General features: G+C 42.9%; 3 protein-coding genes across 3 annotated transcripts; 1 reads left to right on the top strand and 2 right to left on the bottom strand.

Annotated features, from left to right (window-relative positions):
• Positions 1–6: 6 nt before the first annotated feature.
• On the top strand, positions 7–10,593 carry LOC135339004 (ras-specific guanine nucleotide-releasing factor 1-like). Its single transcript, XM_064535092.1, has 21 exons — positions 7–363; positions 656–762; positions 1,685–1,832; positions 2,782–2,886; positions 3,546–3,650; positions 3,904–4,052; positions 4,161–4,240; positions 4,773–4,849; positions 5,139–5,366; positions 5,832–5,949; positions 6,237–6,412; positions 6,691–6,861; positions 7,106–7,222; positions 7,418–7,637; positions 8,199–8,431; positions 8,669–8,964; positions 9,035–9,122; positions 9,243–9,440; positions 9,702–9,899; positions 10,202–10,270; positions 10,348–10,593. The coding sequence occupies exons 1-21, from the start codon at positions 100–102 to the stop codon at positions 10,456–10,458; spliced, it is 3,258 nt and encodes a 1,085-aa protein (XP_064391162.1). The 5' UTR covers positions 7–99; the 3' UTR covers positions 10,459–10,593.
• Positions 10,594–10,599: 6 nt separating this feature from the next.
• On the bottom strand, positions 10,600–13,070 carry LOC135339035 (uncharacterized). The gene is made up of 8 exons (XM_064535143.1): positions 12,919–13,070; positions 12,666–12,773; positions 12,543–12,613; positions 12,418–12,476; positions 12,132–12,319; positions 11,402–11,781; positions 11,238–11,303; positions 10,600–10,846 (listed from the first exon to the last, which is right to left on the bottom strand). The coding sequence occupies exons 1-8, from the start codon at positions 12,989–12,991 to the stop codon at positions 10,643–10,645; spliced, it is 1,149 nt and encodes a 382-aa protein (XP_064391213.1). The 5' UTR covers positions 12,992–13,070; the 3' UTR covers positions 10,600–10,642.
• A 151-nt stretch (positions 13,071–13,221) lies between these two features.
• Positions 13,222–20,227, bottom strand: LOC135339008 (3-hydroxy-3-methylglutaryl-coenzyme A reductase-like). Its single transcript, XM_064535102.1, has 13 exons — positions 20,015–20,227; positions 19,714–19,816; positions 19,399–19,486; positions 18,737–18,821; positions 18,395–18,500; positions 18,186–18,292; positions 17,621–17,935; positions 16,644–17,243; positions 15,633–16,250; positions 15,113–15,283; positions 14,432–14,572; positions 13,874–14,187; positions 13,222–13,561 (listed from the first exon to the last, which is right to left on the bottom strand). The coding sequence occupies exons 1-13, from the start codon at positions 20,225–20,227 to the stop codon at positions 13,411–13,413; spliced, it is 3,012 nt and encodes a 1,003-aa protein (XP_064391172.1). The 3' UTR covers positions 13,222–13,410.
• Positions 20,228–20,248: the final 21 nt, after the last annotated feature.

Raw genomic sequence — 20,248 nt, 5'->3', positions numbered from 1 at the left:
GAATAACTTCCTGATTGACCTTCATAAAACCACATAGATGTAAATAAGCTTGTAAAAAGCTTGTAATTAGCTTTGCTTGAGTGAGTCAATAACAGAAGTATGCCTACAAACACTATACGCTTTGAAGAGTTGCAACTGCTGGAGCTAGCCGCCAAGGCACGGGCCCATGGCTGCAAGAAAGCTTATCTGCAGAAATGTGACCAGAAACTCAAGAAGCTGTCTCAGAGATGGTGCTGCTTGTACAGAAACTTTCTGTTTTACTTTGAGGGTGAGAGCTCCCCCAAACCTCTGGGAGTGGTGTTTCTGGAGGGCACTAACTGCAGACCTGTGGAGCAACTTGGCCTGCCAGTGGCTAACTTGGAGGTGAAGTACTGAGCTTGCTACAGCTCCATCTATATTATTATCTTGATGAATGATGTATGCTGGAGCTTTAATACGAGAGAGACATGCAGGGTGATAGTTGACAAGGTCGCAGAAACAGTGATTAGCACTGCATACTGCTATAAAGTACAGTCAGCAAATCATGTCAGCCAGCCTAATACTCATTGGCGTTGTTTTTTTCCAGTTTATTGAAGTATTGAAGTACGTAATTAAAAGGCAATTGATACTACACGCACCATTGCACAAACTTAAAATGATATCATTTTTCCTCCAGGGTGGGTTTTGCGTGAGCAGTGAATGGTCGAGCAACAGGATACACTTCTTTGTTGCTCGTGACGACAAGGAAAGAGACGGCTGGATCGAGGCTCTTAACAATTCAAAGTGAGTTCAAGTCTCTCCTCAAAAAGTCATGACTATATACGAAGTCATGGACTTTTCATAGTATCGATACTTAAATGACCTTATCGACTCTTATATTAGACCCACGTAGCTCATATCCTGTTTGCAACCTAAAATACACCTACTGACTTACAGTTTATTTATAATAATAATAATAATTGTGTCTCGATCGTGGGAGGGAGGGAAAGCTTTACTGAAAGTCAATCAAAATTCGGTGTTGGTTATTAAGTCTACTTGTTAGCCAGGGCACCTGCATGTGGTATCTTAATGATTTCCTGTGTGAAGTACTTCTAGTCTAACGTTGTCTTCCCCCACGATTCTGGGATAGCACCCACACATTCACACACACACACACTGCATGGTGAGCCTGTTTAGCTGACTCACATGCAGTGCTGTCTACTGGTTTCCTTTAGTTGACAGACTTATTGGTTGAAATGTTACTATCTATGAGACCCTACTGAGTAAACTGTGGTCACAATTTCCGAGATAGGTCATCTTTTAGTCATAATTATATTTATATACGTAAGTTTGGGAATTAAAGGACTTGTCAATAATTATATACACGTGTGTTAATGTACCACATGACCTATATTGTGACGCTAACATATGTACACAAAATAATATGCTCTGAGAGCAGATGTTATTGTCAGTTGCGACAGCTTAAAAAACTCCAGTGTGTTGACACAGATGTAATAAACACGTCGAGATTACTATATCCCCACAGACATACACTGAGTCTCATGCACTTGTGACTGTGACACAGATGTAATAAACACGTAGAGATTACTATATCTCCACAGACATACACTGAGTTTCATGCACTTGTGACTAATGCTTCCAAGGCTGAAGCAATCCAGGTTCACCATGCAGTAGTGACCCACTGTTTCCTCACTCATGCACACAGTATGAGCAAGCTGTTGCGAGACCTAGAGGAACAGAGAGACCTGTGTGTAGAGCTGAGGGGCACACTATCCATTAACAAGTCAGAGGTGGACCACCTCACCAAAGCCAACCTCCAGGCACAGGAAGACATTCAACACCTCAGAGGAGCTGTAAGTAAACACTGTATCCATTATTTGATACCAAAAGCAAATGATCAATGGGAATTGATCATAGATGATAAGAGAAGTGTTTCATTTGTATCAGCTAGTCTAAAAGCTCTCTCTAGGTCTGAGGTCTGTGACACATGTACCTGCTGCATGCTTTATAATTATAATTATAGAGCGTTTCTGTGAGTGTTATACGGTTTAATTACATGCATTTACTTACATATTAGCTGGCGAAACACATGTAATTGCCAGAGTCCTGTACCTTTGGCTATAATACAGTAGTGGAGTTTATGTATGGCTATAGTTTGACAAGCTTAAGCCCCCTCCCCTCAAAGGGCACTGTTTCTCTGTGGTAAATTGGCTCATTTTAGTTGTGTGTACAGACAGAGGCCACACTCTCTCCTTGTTTGCTGACCATACTCGTCAGACAATTTGTAGATTTTCCCACACCACGGAGAAAGCCTTGATGTATAAAGCAGCATTAATGCTTGTGTGCTCTAGCTGACGGTGTATATTATGATTGTTGTGATACATTACATTTACTGCTGAATTGAAACATCGGGTGTGAGGTAGTCTTAAGTTTCTTAGTTAGCTTCCTAAACACAAAGCTTAGCCTGGCTTCTATTGATTGAGGTTTCGGAAGATTTGTCAGGTAGCATGGCAATATCTAGGCGTAACTCTTTCTCCACACATGACTAGGGGTTTCTCCATTTATTTGTTTTCATATAAATTATGACAGTGAATACCTACTTGGTACTCCATCACCCACACATCCTCACAGCTTCAAAGTACATTTCCTGCTCACACTCAAAAGATTTGTCAGGTAGCATGGCAATATCTAGGCGTAACTCTTTCTCCACACACGACTAGGGGTTTCTCCATTTATTTGTTTTCATATAAATTATGACAGTGAATACCTACTTGGTACTCCATCACCCACACATCCTCACAGCTTCAAAGTGCATCTCCTGCTCACACTCGAAAGAGACCATCGTTGGGTGTGGTCAGTGCCTCCCCTGAGAAGACGAGCTCCAATAGAGACGAACAAGCTAGAGTGGTGAGTGCATCAGATTATCACAATGGTAGATAAGGGAAAAGCTTCCTGAATTTCTGAGAAATACGGAAGGAAATTTAAAGAATTCTGGTACCACATATATAGTGTTGCATTCTGTGGACTGAATTATGTACTGACAAGCAAGTATGCACGTGTATTGACTGGCTTGATATTTGACAGTTTTGATGAACTTTGTTAGTCCTTAAAACATACTTGATACATAAACAAGTTTGTCTATTTTGACTGGCAGTTTGTGAGCTTTGATCTAGTTATTCTGAAAAAAAAGCTGATAGTTTTGAAACAGTGGCTTCTGTAATGAAACTTGACTAATGGCTCAGACTCATTCAAAGCGTTTCTCTAACTTTAGTCTAGTCATCCACATACGTGTGTGTTATTCACACTACCTAACAATATCAGCTATAGCTAGCTGTCAGTCATAACAATGCAGACTCAGCACAGTGTCGATCATACTAATAAGTAACTCCTCCACACTTCACACACTCCACACACTTCACACACTCCACACACTTCACACACTGCACACACTATATACACACACTCCACACACTTCACACACTCCACACACTTCACACACTCCACACACTCCACACACTTCACACACTATATACACACACTTCACACACTCCACACACTACACACAGCTTCAAAGCTACATTCGTGGGTGGCTCATCAGACGACGTTGGAAGCGTGTGGTGAGGGACTACCTTGACTCACCCCAGTCTGCAGTGCTCAAGAAGAGGAACCAGGTACACACAACAGCTAACTTGTCTCTGTCTGACTAGCTACTTTTAGTAGGATGTCTTTAGTTGTGCTCTGGCTAACTATACGAGAGCATTGAAAAAGAAGTGATTGTACAGTGCTGTAATTATTACATGTATCTGCCATAATTATATAGCTGACCTGTGCATTGTACAGCAGTAAAGTGCTACCAATCTCAGTTTATAATATTATAGCAATTAAGTGTATGAAGTGACTGCTCCCTTGATCCACTCCATGCAGTTGATATGGAAGTTTGTGGCCTCAGAGGAGGATTACGTGAGTCAGCTGCAGCTGCTGGCTGAAGAGTACCTACCTCAGTGTGACATTGCCTCAGGCTCTAGGAAACCACCACTCTCTAAGGAACAGGTCACAGACATCTTTAGAAATTGGTAAGAGTACCACAAATTCCTCCTGTAAGCTTTCACTTTCATTTATTACCCAAACTTGTTTTTGCTTGTTATCTTGTAGTCATGTTTATGTTAAATCAATCACCATAGTGAGGAGCTGCTCCTGTTCCATCAGCTGTATCTTCGTGGTTTACACTCGAAGATTGAGAAGTGGCCAGTGGTGGTCCTTGGTGAGTAATGACTACTGTATAGCGGGTATATATTTCGAGGGTATAAACTTTCGCGGAAATGCACTTTGGAAAGGTTTTCGCGGATTTAATTTTCGCGAAATAGCATGCCTTTCTGCAGCATGCAATGCATGTGATAATAAATTTGTGGGTATAAATGTTCGCGTTACATGCCTAATCCACGAAAACCACGAACATTTATACCCTCGAAATATACTCACTATACGGTATTAACTTAATTATCAACAAATCATATCTTGTATAATTATAATAACTGTTATAATATAAACATAAAAATAATGTTGTTAACGCATCACATTAAGATACAGTGCAGCTGAGCAGATGTTTATGAAGTTCCGATGCTTGAGACAACATAAACATTCCCATATGCTGTTATTGCACAACAGTTGCTGTTCGAACTGCCATAGTTGATTTAATTTGTTCATATATGAACTAGTAGCATAGCTATCGTACTTCATCAAATTAGTTGTTTACTGTTAATTATGGTAATTATGGTTTCTTTCATCATACGTAGGGGATGTTCTCAAGTTGTTTGTGCCCATGATGGATATCTACCACCAGTTCATAGGGAACCACAGTCATGCCTTGGATGTAAGGAATATAACACTTTCATATATTTGATTCTTCTCATCATAGAATCATAATTATAATTATGGTTCTATGCTGTACATGTATAATTATACACAATTAATATTACCAGGCCTAGTATACATATGGTGGTTGGTGTTCTATGAACATTGCCTCCTTGGGTTATATTTCTTCCACATCTGATATGATTTCCATATCAGCTGTACATTTATGTACTGGAAATATCATGCTCCATATATATAAAACCTTTATGTGGTCTGCTAGTAGGCTAATTAATCCCGTATTCACATAGGTGCTCCTAGCCCTCACGACCAAGCCTGCATTCAAGTCCTTCCTGGAAACAATCCAGGGGCGGCCGGGTCCAGCAGGCGTGTCACTGGACTCCCTACTTGTAACTCCCCTCAAAAGAATCTCCTCCTACATACAAGACCTGCAAGAGTTGAAAGCACACACACCCACAGAGCACGTTGACTACGTTACTATCACTGAGACAATCACAGAGCTGGAGTTTATACAAAAGGTGAGTGGTTCGTGTACTTTAATTACTATGGAAACGCGTACTCTCAGTTATAAGCACCACCAGGAGTACACCTGGTACCACTAGAAGTACATCCTGTATCTACTTGCACATGTATAGCTATGATTGTTTGATAAATCTCAAATGCGAAAGGAGTCTAAGGATATCTCCATAGTGCTAGTTATATATGAGATTGCGCTTTGGGCAATTTTGAGGCTATGTAAAAACATAATGCGATTTTTATTATGCGATTAATTAATTTGCTAGATTAAATGCCGCGATTTCAATGGCGATTGTGCCGGTCTCAAATAAAGTAATTGTGTACATGATACAAATGTATATAATAATAATGATGTCATATAATTATGATAGGCGCTCACATAAATAGCACTAGTCTGTATCACACACTAAATTTCTAGCATTACGGTAAATAATAATAGAGTAACGTTCCCCCCCCCCCCCCAATAGACGGTGACGGATGAGGTGACACAGAGTGAGAATATTCGTCAGGTACTCAAGATTGAGAACATGATTGAGGGAGGCTGTGTGCAGCTGCTGGATAAGGAGCAGATACTCATCAGACAAGGTTAGCCTCGTAAATATAGAACTTTTTATAACTTAAGCCTCTAGGAAAGAATCCTGCGTATCACTTTCATCATCATGGAGGGTAACCTGCATAATTCTAGAGGCCTCTACAAGTACTTATGCTGCACAATATGATGCATGTGCTGTATGTATCTATATATAGCCCTATATCATCCAGATAGCATAGTTTATATGGATATATATAGCTGTAGTCAAGAGAAAGAATTGGGAGCGCAAAAGTTGACAAATATAGCTTGACATGCACATTGAACTATGTACCTCATGCAGGACTCCTCCAAGCCCTACGAGCTGATGACAAACCCACTAATTCCATCACCTCCCTCACCGCTCTCACCCGGGGCAGACTACGGACACAGCCACGACATTGCTTCCTCTTCTCTAAACACCTGCTGGTTACCATGAGGGTTACCAAGAAACCACAAGACTGCTACAGAATCATCAAGGTGCTTAATTAAGCCATGTCCATAATAATAGCTTGAGTAAGTTAGAAGGTGGTATCAAATCTATACTAAATGTACATGTATATAGCCTCTGTGTTTAGCTTCAATAAAATAGAGGAATTTCGACTGAAAGGTGTTACAGTATCAACTCTATATAGCCTCTGTTTTCTTAATTCAATAAAATTAATGTGTGGAGGACTTCCGACTAAAACTGAAAGCAATCAGTGGTTGTAAATATTGAATACGTAACTCTTATTATTATACATGTAATTGGACTACAGGTGTTCCCCCTGAGGCAGTGTAAGGTGTCCGAGTGCACATCCTCTGAGGTGGTAGAGGTCCACTACCGAGGCATGAGGATCGAGTGCCCGGGGGAGGTGGAGGCGGAGTCACTCACGCTAATAGCCAGCACCATCAACGAGAAGGCTCAGTGGATGACCGACTACTCTCAGGTGAGGGGGTGTGTGTGGAGTGTGTGGGTGTGTGCTTTGTATGTGTGATGGTGAGAGAGATCTACATGAGAAAAGTGCCTCCGTGGAGCCATTGTATTCTAGTATCCCTACTATACCTACAACTTTCTTAGTATCCCGTTAATAAAATACATTTGTTGTATTGTAGTCATGGTATCTACGGGCTAACAAGGTGTCGTGTGTGAGTGTTGTGCATTGACTTGAGGTAGCTTTACTATTGTTGCAGTGCATTGAGAATGAGAAGCAGAACAAGATCATACAGAGTCAGAGTGCTGGAGTGCCAGTGGAGCTGGACTCTCCGTTCATACGATACAGCACCTTCAAAACAGGGAAAGAGCAACTGGTGAGCATCATAATGATTGTTATTGAACTTACAATAAAATTTGCTTCTAAAACATGCAAGTCTGGATTAGCTGTGTACACTCATGATTGTACACTGTTCACGTACACACTATATAGCTACACACACACACACACCCACACACACACCCACACACACACACACACACACACACACACACACACACACACCAAACAGGTAAACTGTGGCAGTGTTGAGAGTCTGCTGGAGCGTCTCGTCAAGGTCAACTACTACGGTCTGGACTTCCTCAATACGTTCCTAATGACCTTAGACCTCTACACTAACGCCCACACAGTCCTCGAGTACCTGAACAAGAACTACGAGGAGATCCTCCATGAGAGAGAGAGGAGACGCAGTGGAACTATCTCACCTCAGGACGCCATTTCCTCCATCAGGGGTGAGTATGGCAGCCGCTATCTTGCAGGCAAGTACTGTATTTATTAGTTCGATGCAGTAGTGGTTTGTATATACGTATAAATAAGTGTGGAGACCAGTTGTCGGGCAGAGAACCATGTGCCTTCTATCAAGGCTCTTGGTCTGCTAACCAGTATGCGCCTATTAGTTGATGTGCGCTTATTAACCATGCAAGTGCGCTTATTAACCTGATTATACGGTCAGTTGGTTAATATACTCAGTGGCGTAGGAAGGGGGGGCTCCCCCCATATTTCTAGGTTATAGAGATGACTTTATATCAATAGATAGCCGTACTTTTTAAAAACTAGAGCCCTCCCATTGAGAAATTGCTTCCTACGCCGCTTAGTCAGTGTACATGTATATGAGCTTGTAAGGTAACTTACAAGCTCACCAGGCCCCTACATATAATCATGTACATGTAGGTACACTGTGTCTTGCAAGTTTAAGTGTTTAGCAAACTTAGTGTACATGTTGACAGAAGCTCAATTAAACTTCTACATCATGAACGCAACAATTTATCGTGTGTACTTGTCTTCCTCTTCAGCTACTAGTGGGTCCCTCACCTCAGCTGACATCACTCCCCACGTTGCAGCCTTGACTAACGGAGGAAATCTCTCCCCCAGGATGAACCACACTTACCCTCGTACCAACGGGATCAGTATACCACTCTCTCCCAACAAGAAACGCTCGGCTTCGGCCACAGCTGTGGAGATAACACCTCGGACCATCACTGGGATATTCTTTGCACTCAAACATTGGATCTCCAAACACTTTCATGTGAGTTTCACACGTACAGTGTATAGCTTATAGTGTGGTCATGATCATACATGTACCTTACAGTATTATACTACTTCGCTTTGATCTATACAATACAGTTGCTTTAACACACCCACGCACGTAGTACTACTCTTTCTCACGCACGTACACACACACACGCACACACACACACACATACACACACACACACACACACACACACACACACACACACACACACACGCACACACAACACAGCACTTCAGAGAGGACAGCAAACTAGCCACAAAGCTGGAGCTACTCATAGAACACGCCTGCAAAGCACGAACCCTCTCTCTCAAAGAAACAGAAGCTGTCTCAGATGTGAGTCGTCTTTATGTCATGCAGAAAGGCCCGGTTGAAGAGCCCAGTCAAGTTTTTCAACTCATGAACATGCAGTCTACAATTCATCTACCCAAAAAGCCGTTTGAGTGCCTGTTGCTATGGTCACCGCGAGACTGTGCCGAGCAGTTGTGCATAATTGAAGCCACCCTCTTCAGCAGAATAGAAAACAGGTAAAATTTGATTTTACTGTTCAATTTAAATTTTTGTTTCACCACTTAATTTTTTGGCATTCGCTCGCAGTGAGATTTTGAGATATTTTCAAGCAAAGGGTGATCAGAAGGCAAAGGTGGCTCCTAACCTTCACACCATTTTTGAGCACTTCAATCGGGTAAGTGTACATGTGTACTCAAACATGCATGTACATGTACATGTACAAAATTATTATGCTAATATTATATTAACAGTTGCGACAATTTATGTACATGCAATAATTATGCTGTTTATGCAGATGTCATTGTTCTTTATGTGGAGTGTTGCCAAGCAACGCTACCTGGTGGACCGTGCTAAGACCATAGAGTTTCTCATCCAGGCATCTGCCGAGTGTAAGCAGCTCAACAACTTCAGCACCCTCCTCCAGCTCATGTCTGCACTCGAGCATGGCTCTGTACAGCGCTACAAGACGGCCTGGGAGCTCATCCCTAAGAATGTGAGTAGCCTGTACGCAGTTATCAAAATTCTCATATAATTTTAGCTTTTGTACAGCCTTGGTAATTTTTTTCCAAATCTTAGACCTGTTTTATATATAGCTAATTGGATTCAAGAATCAGTCTATTGATACCTCATCACTGTTCCTATAATTATATATACCAAGTACATTCCTGAATTGAATTACAGTGTATTTATGTCTCCCTAATTAATATAAGATTATATACCCTCCCCCCGCACACACACACACACACACACACAGTTACGTCAAGAGTTTCGCTCCCTGAAACGATTGAGCAGCACTGACGGCCGGTTTAAGGAGCTGCGAGGGTCCACGAGGAGAGCCCGCCCTCCTATGGTCCCCTATCTGGGCATTGTCCTCAACGAGATAGCCGGACTAGTGGAGGTACAACCCACAGTCATCGAGGATAACCTCGTTAATTTCAGCAAAATGAGAAGAGTGAGTGTAGTTTGTCACTAAATCATCGCGTCTACATACTGTTATATAGAATCTTAGACTAGACCAATGAGTGAAGAGCAGGGTTCTAGGTTAATGGTTCATCCCGTAGTAGTGACAGATAGAGATCAATTCTTATAGTAGTTTCCTAGTTATTTCCTGCATTCGTACTTGTTGATCGAAAACTAGAGCATAGGGCTGCTTGTACAAACACACAATCAGATAACCATTTAGGGTCATGTGATTGTAAGTACGTAATGTATGTAAGTCTTCTTTTGATTATCTGTCTCCGCCCGCCCCTACAGTGTACGAGGCTGGTCAGTGATACCCTCCAGTATCAGAAAGACCCTTACGAGTTCACCTTTATCTCTGAGGTATGTGGCTGCATGATCCTTTTAATTCTCTTATGTCTAGTCTTCTACAATTATACACTTTTTTTCTATGTGTGCAGATTTCTAAAGTGCTGCTGTGCACAGAAATTCCAGGCAATGACGATGACCTCTATCAAGTTGCCAAGGCGATTGATGACAAAGATGCGATATCAATAAACATGCAATTATGAGCACAAACACAAAACAAATTTCACTTTTCACTTAATTATTTTGATCACTGGTGTCTTCATTCTCTCATTCTTTATAATTAATTTTTATATACTTTTTTTATTGCAACAGAATTCCAATGATTTATTTGACTTTTACACACGCCAGATTGGTAACTAATGGTTGGGGTGGTTTGTATATATTGATCTACTGCTCTAAATCAGCACACATACTGTCCAAAGAGTTCAATAGTTCACTGTTACGTGTTTCAGTAATAGCCTCGCGTAGTCGTGGCAACCCCTCTTTGGGCATGCCCAGTTCTCTGTTGCTACGTAGAGTGTCCAGTAGAGCAAGGGCACCAGTAAAGTCAGAGGCACTAGTGTAGAGATCCAGCTTTAGATTGAAGAGTGTCTGCATGTGTGTGTGTGTGTGTGTGTGTGTGTGTGTGTGTGTGTGTGTGTGTGTGTGTGTGTGTGTGCACGTGTGTGTGTGTGTGTGTGTGTGTGTGTGTGTGTGTGTGCACGTGTGTGTGTGTGTGTGTGTGTGCACGTGTGTGTGTGTGTGTGTGTGTGTGTGTGTGTGTGTGTGTGTGTGTGTGTGTGTGTGTGCGCACGTGTGTGTGTGTGTGTGTGTGTGTGTGTGTGTGTGTGTGTGTGTGTGCACGTGTGTGCGTGCGTGCGTGCGTGTGTGTGTGTGTGTATTGAAATAACACAAACAACTATGAATTTCACTTTAAAAAATTACAAGGCTAGAAAGGGCCGGGTAAGAGTGGGGGAAAGGGGGAGGAGTATTTCAGACATACCTGTTTGGGTAGCTTGTTGTCTGCTTCCAGTGCTGCCAGTAGCTCACTAGCCTCATCAGTGTACCCCTGTAGTGCATAGAGGAGCACACTCACACACACATCATCTATGTGTGCATACAACAGTCGTATCAGTCATTAAGACTATCTACTCTTGAGTTACACACCTCTGTCAACAGCCTGGTCACTATGACTCTGTATGTCTTTGTTCCCAGTCTGGGCTCCAGTACTGAGCACTTGTCACAGAGCTCAAGCGTCTTTGTTAGGTCAAGTCCCCGAGCAACATCACTTTCACTCTTTGGTGCCTCCACATCGCCTTCACTTTCATTCTTTGCTGCCTCTACATCACCTTCACTCTCATTCTTTGCTACATCCGAGTCACCACCCGTTTCATTCTGTGTAGTATCTGCTGACGAATTATGACTGGTGGCTTCCAAGGCAATTCTGTTCAGCTCCAATTGTAGGGCGGCTCTGGCGGCAATATTGTAGGTCATACCATCAGGAGTCCATTCATCCGACAGCAACAAATCATACGCAGCCATTACACCTGTAGAAACACGAGAACAGTCTATTTAACGGCAAGCAATTTTAACCATGAGTAAATTGTTAGTGAACTTCTTCCAGAGTGTCATAAAGGATTTTGAAGTAGAGGGGGGAATAAGGCATGCGGAGTGTGTCGCTGGCTAGGGGAACCCAGGGGCCTGGACATTTTTTGTTAATTAGGTGGTCTTAAGTGAGTTCTGGTGGGTTTTGGGGTTGCCTTAATATCCTGAATGCAAATCTTAGGGGGTGGGGGTATCCCCCTGTATGACACCCTGAATGTGTTCACATGTATAAGCCTTTTAAAATGTTTGTAGCATCATTTATGACGAGCATTATCCTCATCCTCACACACACCTTTGGCAGCTCCCTTCTCCAGGAGGGAATTCATGAGGATCTTGTAGACCTTGCGAGTTGGGAACACTCCAAATTGGACTTTGTTTCTAACATAATGGAGTGCCCTCTCTGGTAGCCCTGCTCTCACACACGCCCTCACCACCACCAGCGGTAGACTGTCCCTGGGGAAGCTTAGACCGTGGCGATAGCTGTGGGAGGAGTGTGTGTGTGGGAGGGGGTGTGTGTGTGTGTGTGGGAGGGGGAGTGAACTACATGCACAATGCTATATTTGTGCCTAGTAGCTTACGCAATCAAAAATTTCTCAGCTTTTGCAATGTCATCAGGAGTCAGGCAAAGATCATACACCTGGGAAATAATAATGGACCTACTTAGTGTACATTGTATGCACAAGTACAATGCAATTAAACACACCTCATTCAGTTTGGTCACTTTAGCATTGCGACAGCTCTTTAAACTAGCCATTGGAGTCTCCATCAGTTCATCTAAAGAGAGGGCAAGTGAAACAAATGACACAGAAAGCATGTATGACTGCACCAATTGATGGAGGTAGTTCATCGCCTCTTTCATTCTTTTTAGCCAGTCTATTCTTAGCCCAAGAGTGTTCACCAGTGGCCCTCTTGGCAAGCCCATACCATCTCTTGCCTGTGTACCCATGTATTATTATTAACAGCAACACACTGAAATTTAAAATTAAAAGACACACGTACGTACCGAGTAGAGCACACGTACACACACTCAACAATGCCAATGATCTTCAATATGTGCATGGCTAGCTAAGTTTACTCACTCAACACGTTATAGAGCACTGATCCAGTCCTTAAGCCCGATGATCTTAGTGTGGAAGACAGAGACTGGGCCATAATGCTATAAATGAATACAAGTAGAGTCTACAGGTCAGAGGAAAAAAGGCCACGTGGGATTTAGAAAAGAGGGGCGGGGCTGGTTTCTGCATACAGTACAGAGTCCTTGCATATATAGATAGTAGAGAACCACCTTGCACTAAATTTCTCTGAGCTCTACAACACTGAAGATCGATTGTAGCTTCTCATTTGCTATAATAATAGCTTTATGAAGTCTTATATAAATAATAGTAAGAAATTTAATGATTAATTAACATTCCAATCAAAAAATTTGGGACATGTTATACAAATAATTATAACTAAAGATTCACAAACATGTGCAAACTAATACTAATGCATTGCCAATCACAAAACAAAATTAAAAAATAAATAACATGCAGAACAGTTTGCCTACACTGTATATAAGTGACCACAATTGACTAATTGACAGCTGTCCCTCCTGCCGCTGAGGCCCGTCTGACGGGACTGGAGGGGGTGGTCTGGTGGGTCATAGAGGTCGTATCTGAACGAGTCCGTCGATGTTCCTTAGGCTCAGCACTCTCGGGAATAGAGGCTAGGTTGAGATTGGACCTGAAGGGAGAAGAAAAGAAATGTTACTAAGATGCAAACATATGATGGTGATGCATCTGTTAAAATTTTAATCGTAGAGTCTTCAACTTACCAGAATGACATTACAGGGTTTTCAGGTAGGTTGAGGGAATGCTTCAGAGTGTGAAGTTACTCATGTAAATTACTGCTGTGTTGTATGTACATCCGATAGTAAACTTAAGCATGAGTAACTTCACACTCTGAAGCATTCCCTCAACCTACCTGAAAACCTCTGTAACATAAAAAACTAAACACATTATTTTATACCACGGCACGCACATAATTCATACCCACCTGTTATGAGTGAGATGACTCTTGACGAGGTGGCCAGCTGCCAGTGCAGACAATAACGAGAGCTCACCAGCCAGTACAGTGGCACACACAATACGGGCCAGCTGTTTAGCGTTATCCCCAGGGGTGTCCTTATTGGGACCCTTGACTCCGACCATCGAGAGACAGGCTGACTGTGGTCCTAGGATCGTACCACCTCCCACGGTACCTATCTCGATGGAGGGCATGGTGCAAGAGATGTACAGGTCCTCTCCTTTGGATCCACTGCGCTCCATCAGGGTGATGCAGTTGGAGCTGGCTATGTTCTGGGCCGGGTCCTGATGGAGAAAAAAGCAAATCAAGCGATTTTTCTATAATCTACATGTTACATGTGTAGAACAATTATACATGTACAGCACACATACATGTAAGTAGTAGAGCATTTCAAACTTTACAGATACTCAAGATACTGGCCACACTACACACACATGTGCACGCACGCACGCACGCACGCACACACACACACACACTACATACACCCACACACACACACCACACATGCACACCCACACACACACACACCTGTCCTGTTGCAATGTAGATGGCAGTGACAACGTTGGCAGCATGAGCATTGAATCCACCGATAGCTCCGGCCATGGCTGATCCAACTAGGTTCTTGCTGATGTTCAGGTCAACCAATGCATCTACATTAGTCTTTAATACCTGCACAAACAGACAACAGAGATAATTTAGGGCTTTGCACATGTACACCGGATAGGCAATAATTTAATTAGTACATACCGTATAGCGGGTATATTTCGAGGGTATAAATGTTTGCGGTTTTCGCGGATTGAGCCTGTACCGCGAAAATTTTATACCCACGAAAATTTATGAATAGTAGGCGTGTTCAGTATTATGGATTCGAGGCTAACAGTGTGGAGGTACAGCTGCATGTTGATGTGCACATGCGCCAGAAGGCTGGAACTCAGACCACGAAAATAAAATCCGCGAAATCCTTTGTAATGGTCCATCCGCAAAAATTTATACCCTCGAAATATACCCGCTATACGATAAAATTAATGAGTAACCCCACCTCTCTTTTCGTGTGTGGTCAAACATCAACTTGATAGGCGTCGCCCTACAGCTAGCTAGCTACCCTTGTGATGATATGATTTTTACAGCCAAATGTACACACACACAAGCACAAGCAGGAGTACTCCTGACATAAGGTACAGTAGGACTTATTTGCTGCATGCTCCTTACCTGTTTGACAATATGCGATGGAATGGTGGCCTCACATACGACCGACTTGCCACGCCCCTCAATCCAGTTGATGGCCGCTGGCTTCTTATCAGTGCAGTAGTTGCCACTCAAACTGATCACCTCTAGATTAGGAAACTTCTCTGTGACAAAACTCAGAGACTTTTCAACTCCCTGAGAAAGGACAACACAAAACATACTCATAATTGGCTTAAAACATGACCAAGAACAGTATAAACGCACTATTGCAAAAACTTGTGTTTTGGTAGATATACATGCAGGGCTGCATTGAGGGGGGGGCGAGGGGGGTAATTCGCCCCCCCTGGGCACAATTTCACCCCCCCCCCCCTAGGATCTGGCAGATTCATTTGTACTGCTGATGACTTCGCCCCTCCTACATTTTTAAATTTCCCAATTCGCCCCCCCCTGATCCAAAATCCTGGATGCAGCCCTGACATGTATATAGTACCAACTAACTATCAACATACACTTGGCTATATACATGTATACAAACCCCACTGACCTTGGAGAGCATGTTCATGCCCATGGCATCACCAGTAAAAGCCTTAAATCTGATGTACAACAATCGGCCAGCCACTGCTACTTGCACTGCCTTGAGACGAGCAAACCGACTTGTGGAGTTGAACACTTCCGCCACTGAATCGAAATTCTCTCTGTCTTCAAACCACACCTTCACAGATCCGGCCTCCATAGCGGAGGGGCATCGAAGAACAGGTCCACGAGTCATTCCATCATCCAGTATCATACTACGCACTCCGCCCGATGAAGAGAGTGCTCTACAGCCTCGGTTGGTACTGGCCACCAGAGCACCTTCAGTTGTGGACATCGGCACGTGATAGGACTTGTCATCTAGTAGGAGGGGACCAGCATAGCCGACTGGTAGGGGCATGTATCCAATCACGTTCTCGCAACAAGCCCCGGTGACTAGTGAGAAGTCGTAGTGCTTGTAGGGGAGGGTTTTAAGGGTGATGGTCCCACCGAGCTGTTTCTCGAGTATTTGACGACGGACAGCAATTCCTCTTTGATGGTCACCGAGGGCTGTCTCTAGCTTGTAGGCTGGAATGTGCTTGGCCTTGACCAGCTGTTGGATCTCCTCGTCTGAGAGTAGGTTAGCCCCTTCCTGTGTGTTGGTAGGGCAACGGTAAGAGTGTACACATGCAATACATGCACTGGCTACATGCACATGTACATGCACTGGCTACATGTACATGTACATGCACTGGCTACATGCACATGTACATGCACTGGCTACATGCACATGTACATGCACTGGCTACATGTACATGTACATGCACTGGCTACATGTACATGTACATGCACTGGCTACATGTACATGTACACGTATGCTTTAACTCCAGACACATTACATGTATGGGCGGTACTCAAAGGAAACAAACAATTTATAGCACTCAAAGGCATTAGCATAGCTATGGTTTAAAGAGAGGCTTACAATCCTAAGCACAATGGCAGTGATACCAGTATTATATATACAGTGGTGATACGAAAGACTCACATCAGACTTGTACAATGCCAGACATTCACTGATGGGTCTTGGTTCTGCCGGTATCTCTGTCTCTGGGCTCTCTCTCCCACTAGAGGACTCGGTAGGTGTACTGGGTTCACTCATATCTCCCAAACTGAACATGCTCTTCTTAACTGGCTGGTCCTCAAAATCTGTCTGTGTACCAACAGTCACGCTTGCCACTGGTTTGAGCCTTAAGTCGAACTTATTCGGTGAAGACTTGCTTGGTAGTTTAGCTGGTACATTGTCGATGCTAGGAGTATTAGTATTGTTCGTGGTGGTTGGTCTTCGAGTTGTATCGGTAATCACAATTCCGTTATTGACAAGTTTCTCCATGCTCTCATCAGCCGCTCTCCTATTTAAAGAACCCGGTGAAAAATCGAGATTTCGAGACGACGGAGGAAGGAACGGACAAGAGCCAGACTGGGAGGAAGACGATTGAATCGGCTTAGATTTTGAGAAGACAGTTGTTGTGGAGTTTTTCCGCGAAGAGTTGGGAGTTGGAGGCACACTGGAGGGAGAGTATGATCCTGACTTGTCCAAGAAGATATATTTGACAAAGAGGACAGCAGCCAATAGAACAGTGATGATCTGTAGAGAGATATGCATGTACAGTGGTTACACTACAGAGTTTAGTGGTTGTATAATTAGCCAAAAGCACAGACATCTATAACACAGTGATACTGAAGCAGGCTACCCTCACTATAATCTTACGGCCATACTTTTACCGTATTACTAGAATGTTTTGCAAGCATCAAACATAATTATGCAAACTTTGTAAGTGCTAATCACTTCGTAACAATAAAATCTCAAAAACATAAACTGGTACTGGTACGACACATGATCCTTGCCAGAACGCAATAGTTAGAACTCAAAGAGTCAAATTTTCTGAATGGGTTTTCATCAGAAACATATTCTAGTAATATGGTACTACAATACATTGGCACTAGTCTACTGGCTCTCCTCACCTGGTCGACTGACATGTTGAACACCTTCCACCAGAGGTAGTCATTAAGGGGCACCTTCTCTATGACATCATCAGCCACTCCCTCAGCCGGCCTCTCCACCAGACTACCCTCTGTGCCCTCGGAGGTACTGAATCCAAACGAGAGCCCAGTCATCGAAGAGAAGAATTGACTGTGGATGTGAACAACTGCCAGTCCGAGGGCCATGATTACTTTGACCCTCTGGGCTACTGGGTTGGGCCTCCTCTCAGACTGTTCCATCTCTCTGTTCAGTTCATCAAGATGCCACATCGGATTCTCAGCATCGAATGGACATACCTATAGAAATCAGTGTCATACATTTTTTGTCTGTATTTTTAACATTGGTAGAAGATTTTACATGGTTACAGAGAGTTATGTGTAGGGCCTTAGTAACCAATCAAATATATAACTGCTAATATACTGTACATTCAGCAGGATTATATACATGGATAAAGACAGACAACACACTGGTGCTGTACGTAGCTACAGGAAGTGGAAGTTTAAAGGGGAGTTTTTGTGATGAGAGCAGACTAGTGAACTAACTGACCTCTAGGAACAGAGCAAGAGCAGCAGGAAAGAAGGTCATGAAGACGAGGTAGTTGGCTATCAAGGACACGCTCCCAAAGCAGCAAAGAGTCTCAAATTGAGGCACACCTGAAAGGAAACAACAAGAAAATTTCTTAAACACCAGTTCAATCAAGAAATTCTCAAACATAAAAGGTAGTGTAGAGCCACCCCCCCCCCACACACACATACCTGAGATGGTGCCTATACTGATGAGCAGCACCTCCACCAGAGTGTCCAGAGACATGGTGGGACCGAGCTCAGCAATACCACGGCCAATGTTGTCACGTACTTCATCCTGTAACAAAGATCATACATTACTATGACACAAGGTACAGCATGACATGATACAACATGCACACTTGGTCCATATACAACAATAGACTAACAATGCAAATGATAGTAGTTGTAATATGTGGCAATCAAAATTCTTCTGGTGTCATTTTGAGGGAAACAATACAAGAAAAACAAAGGTTAGGATTAGAGAAAACCACATGGTTATCATATGCTCAAGGCATGCATGTACTAGCGTACCTTTGTTCTGGATTTGAACGCAATTTTAGCAAGGGAGCTGGCTTTGGAGAGATCAATGAGCAGTAGAAAGAAGGGCAGTGCTTCACTGTGTGTGTGTGTGCGTGTGCGGGTAGGGGGGGGGAGGAAATTAGTATTGTTCAGTCGAGATCAAAGCCAACCACAAATCACTAACACAACATGGGGTGACTTGGGAGACACGCATACATCCCATGAGCAGATAGGGACGCACATGTACAGCTGATGTTATTCATATAATTATAATGACCTATATTGGGTGACCCAAAAAATCTGATGATTTTTATAAGACATACTGTCACGTACACCATACACCCACGTGGTGAGTTGAAAACAATCCCATAGATAGATAGATAGCCTAAGAAACCTAGCAACTCTGCTGATACTTAACTATTCAAAATTCTCTTAGGGCCACTGCAATCCATAATAAGCTTTCACGTAGGATTAAGACCCAACATTTCTGAGGAGATTAATAACAAGCAAACTGCATACAGGTATATCATGGATGCTTAACTGTACGAGAGGACAGTCCTCTACCTCTAGTCTCTAGTACAGTGCATTGCTGGTATATCATGGATGCTTAACTGTACGAGAGGACAGTCCTCTACCTCTAGTCTCTAGTACAGTGCATTGCTGCTCTCACTTACTGCAATCCAGAGACTTTGTCATCGATGAAGTTGATGACTGTGCTGCCAAACACAAAGCTGGAGAAGATGGTGAACAGACCAGCTATGCCTGCAACAGATATAGCATCAAAATTACTATCACACACAAATAGAAGAAAATAATTTATGTGCACTGGCAACGAGAATGACCAGACTATAGAAATGTACATTTTTGTATACTGACTCAAGCTAGTGCAGGCCTGCTCAAAAGCAACCAAATTAGAAACCTTACTACTACTTGGAGCTCTACATCTGAGCTCATATACTGGAGGACATAGTGCGTGTGAGTGTACTGACCTAGTATGTATTTGGAGCCAGCTTTCCTCAGTTTACTGAACTGGTTGTATATGTAGATCACGGCCAGACAGTTGACAATGGAGAGGAGGACAGTGTCGGATTTCTGTGGAAAAAGAGTAGATAATCTAAATATAATTTTAGCGCTGTACCCAATCGTATTTTTCTTGCATACACAACAACATAAAACAACCTTATACATTTAAACGAGCCAATAAAGGAACGCAGAGCATGATAATTGCTTACATAAGTACGAAAGTATAATTGTTAGTTTTAAATAATACAGAGAGAGCATGTTAATTACCTCTGGACTCTCGACACAGGGTTTAGAGATCCCACACACAGTCCCCACTTTCCCACCATTCAATACACTCATGGACAAGGCCGACACTGTCAGAGTGACGGTAGTAACAATCACCTCCCATGGGTGGGAAGCACAAAAACGGCCATGGGCTTCGAAATAAGTGGATAACTTGCTTCTCCAGGAACCTCTTGTACTTCTAGTAACTCCAGACATCTTTATTGATCTTTGTTAGCT

This window comes from Halichondria panicea, chromosome 7 (assembly GCF_963675165.1).
Source record: "Halichondria panicea chromosome 7, odHalPani1.1, whole genome shotgun sequence".
In the NCBI taxonomy this organism is placed as follows: Eukaryota; Metazoa; Porifera; class Demospongiae; order Suberitida; family Halichondriidae; genus Halichondria; species Halichondria panicea.
This window is presented reverse-complemented; position numbering and strand designations above follow the sequence as displayed.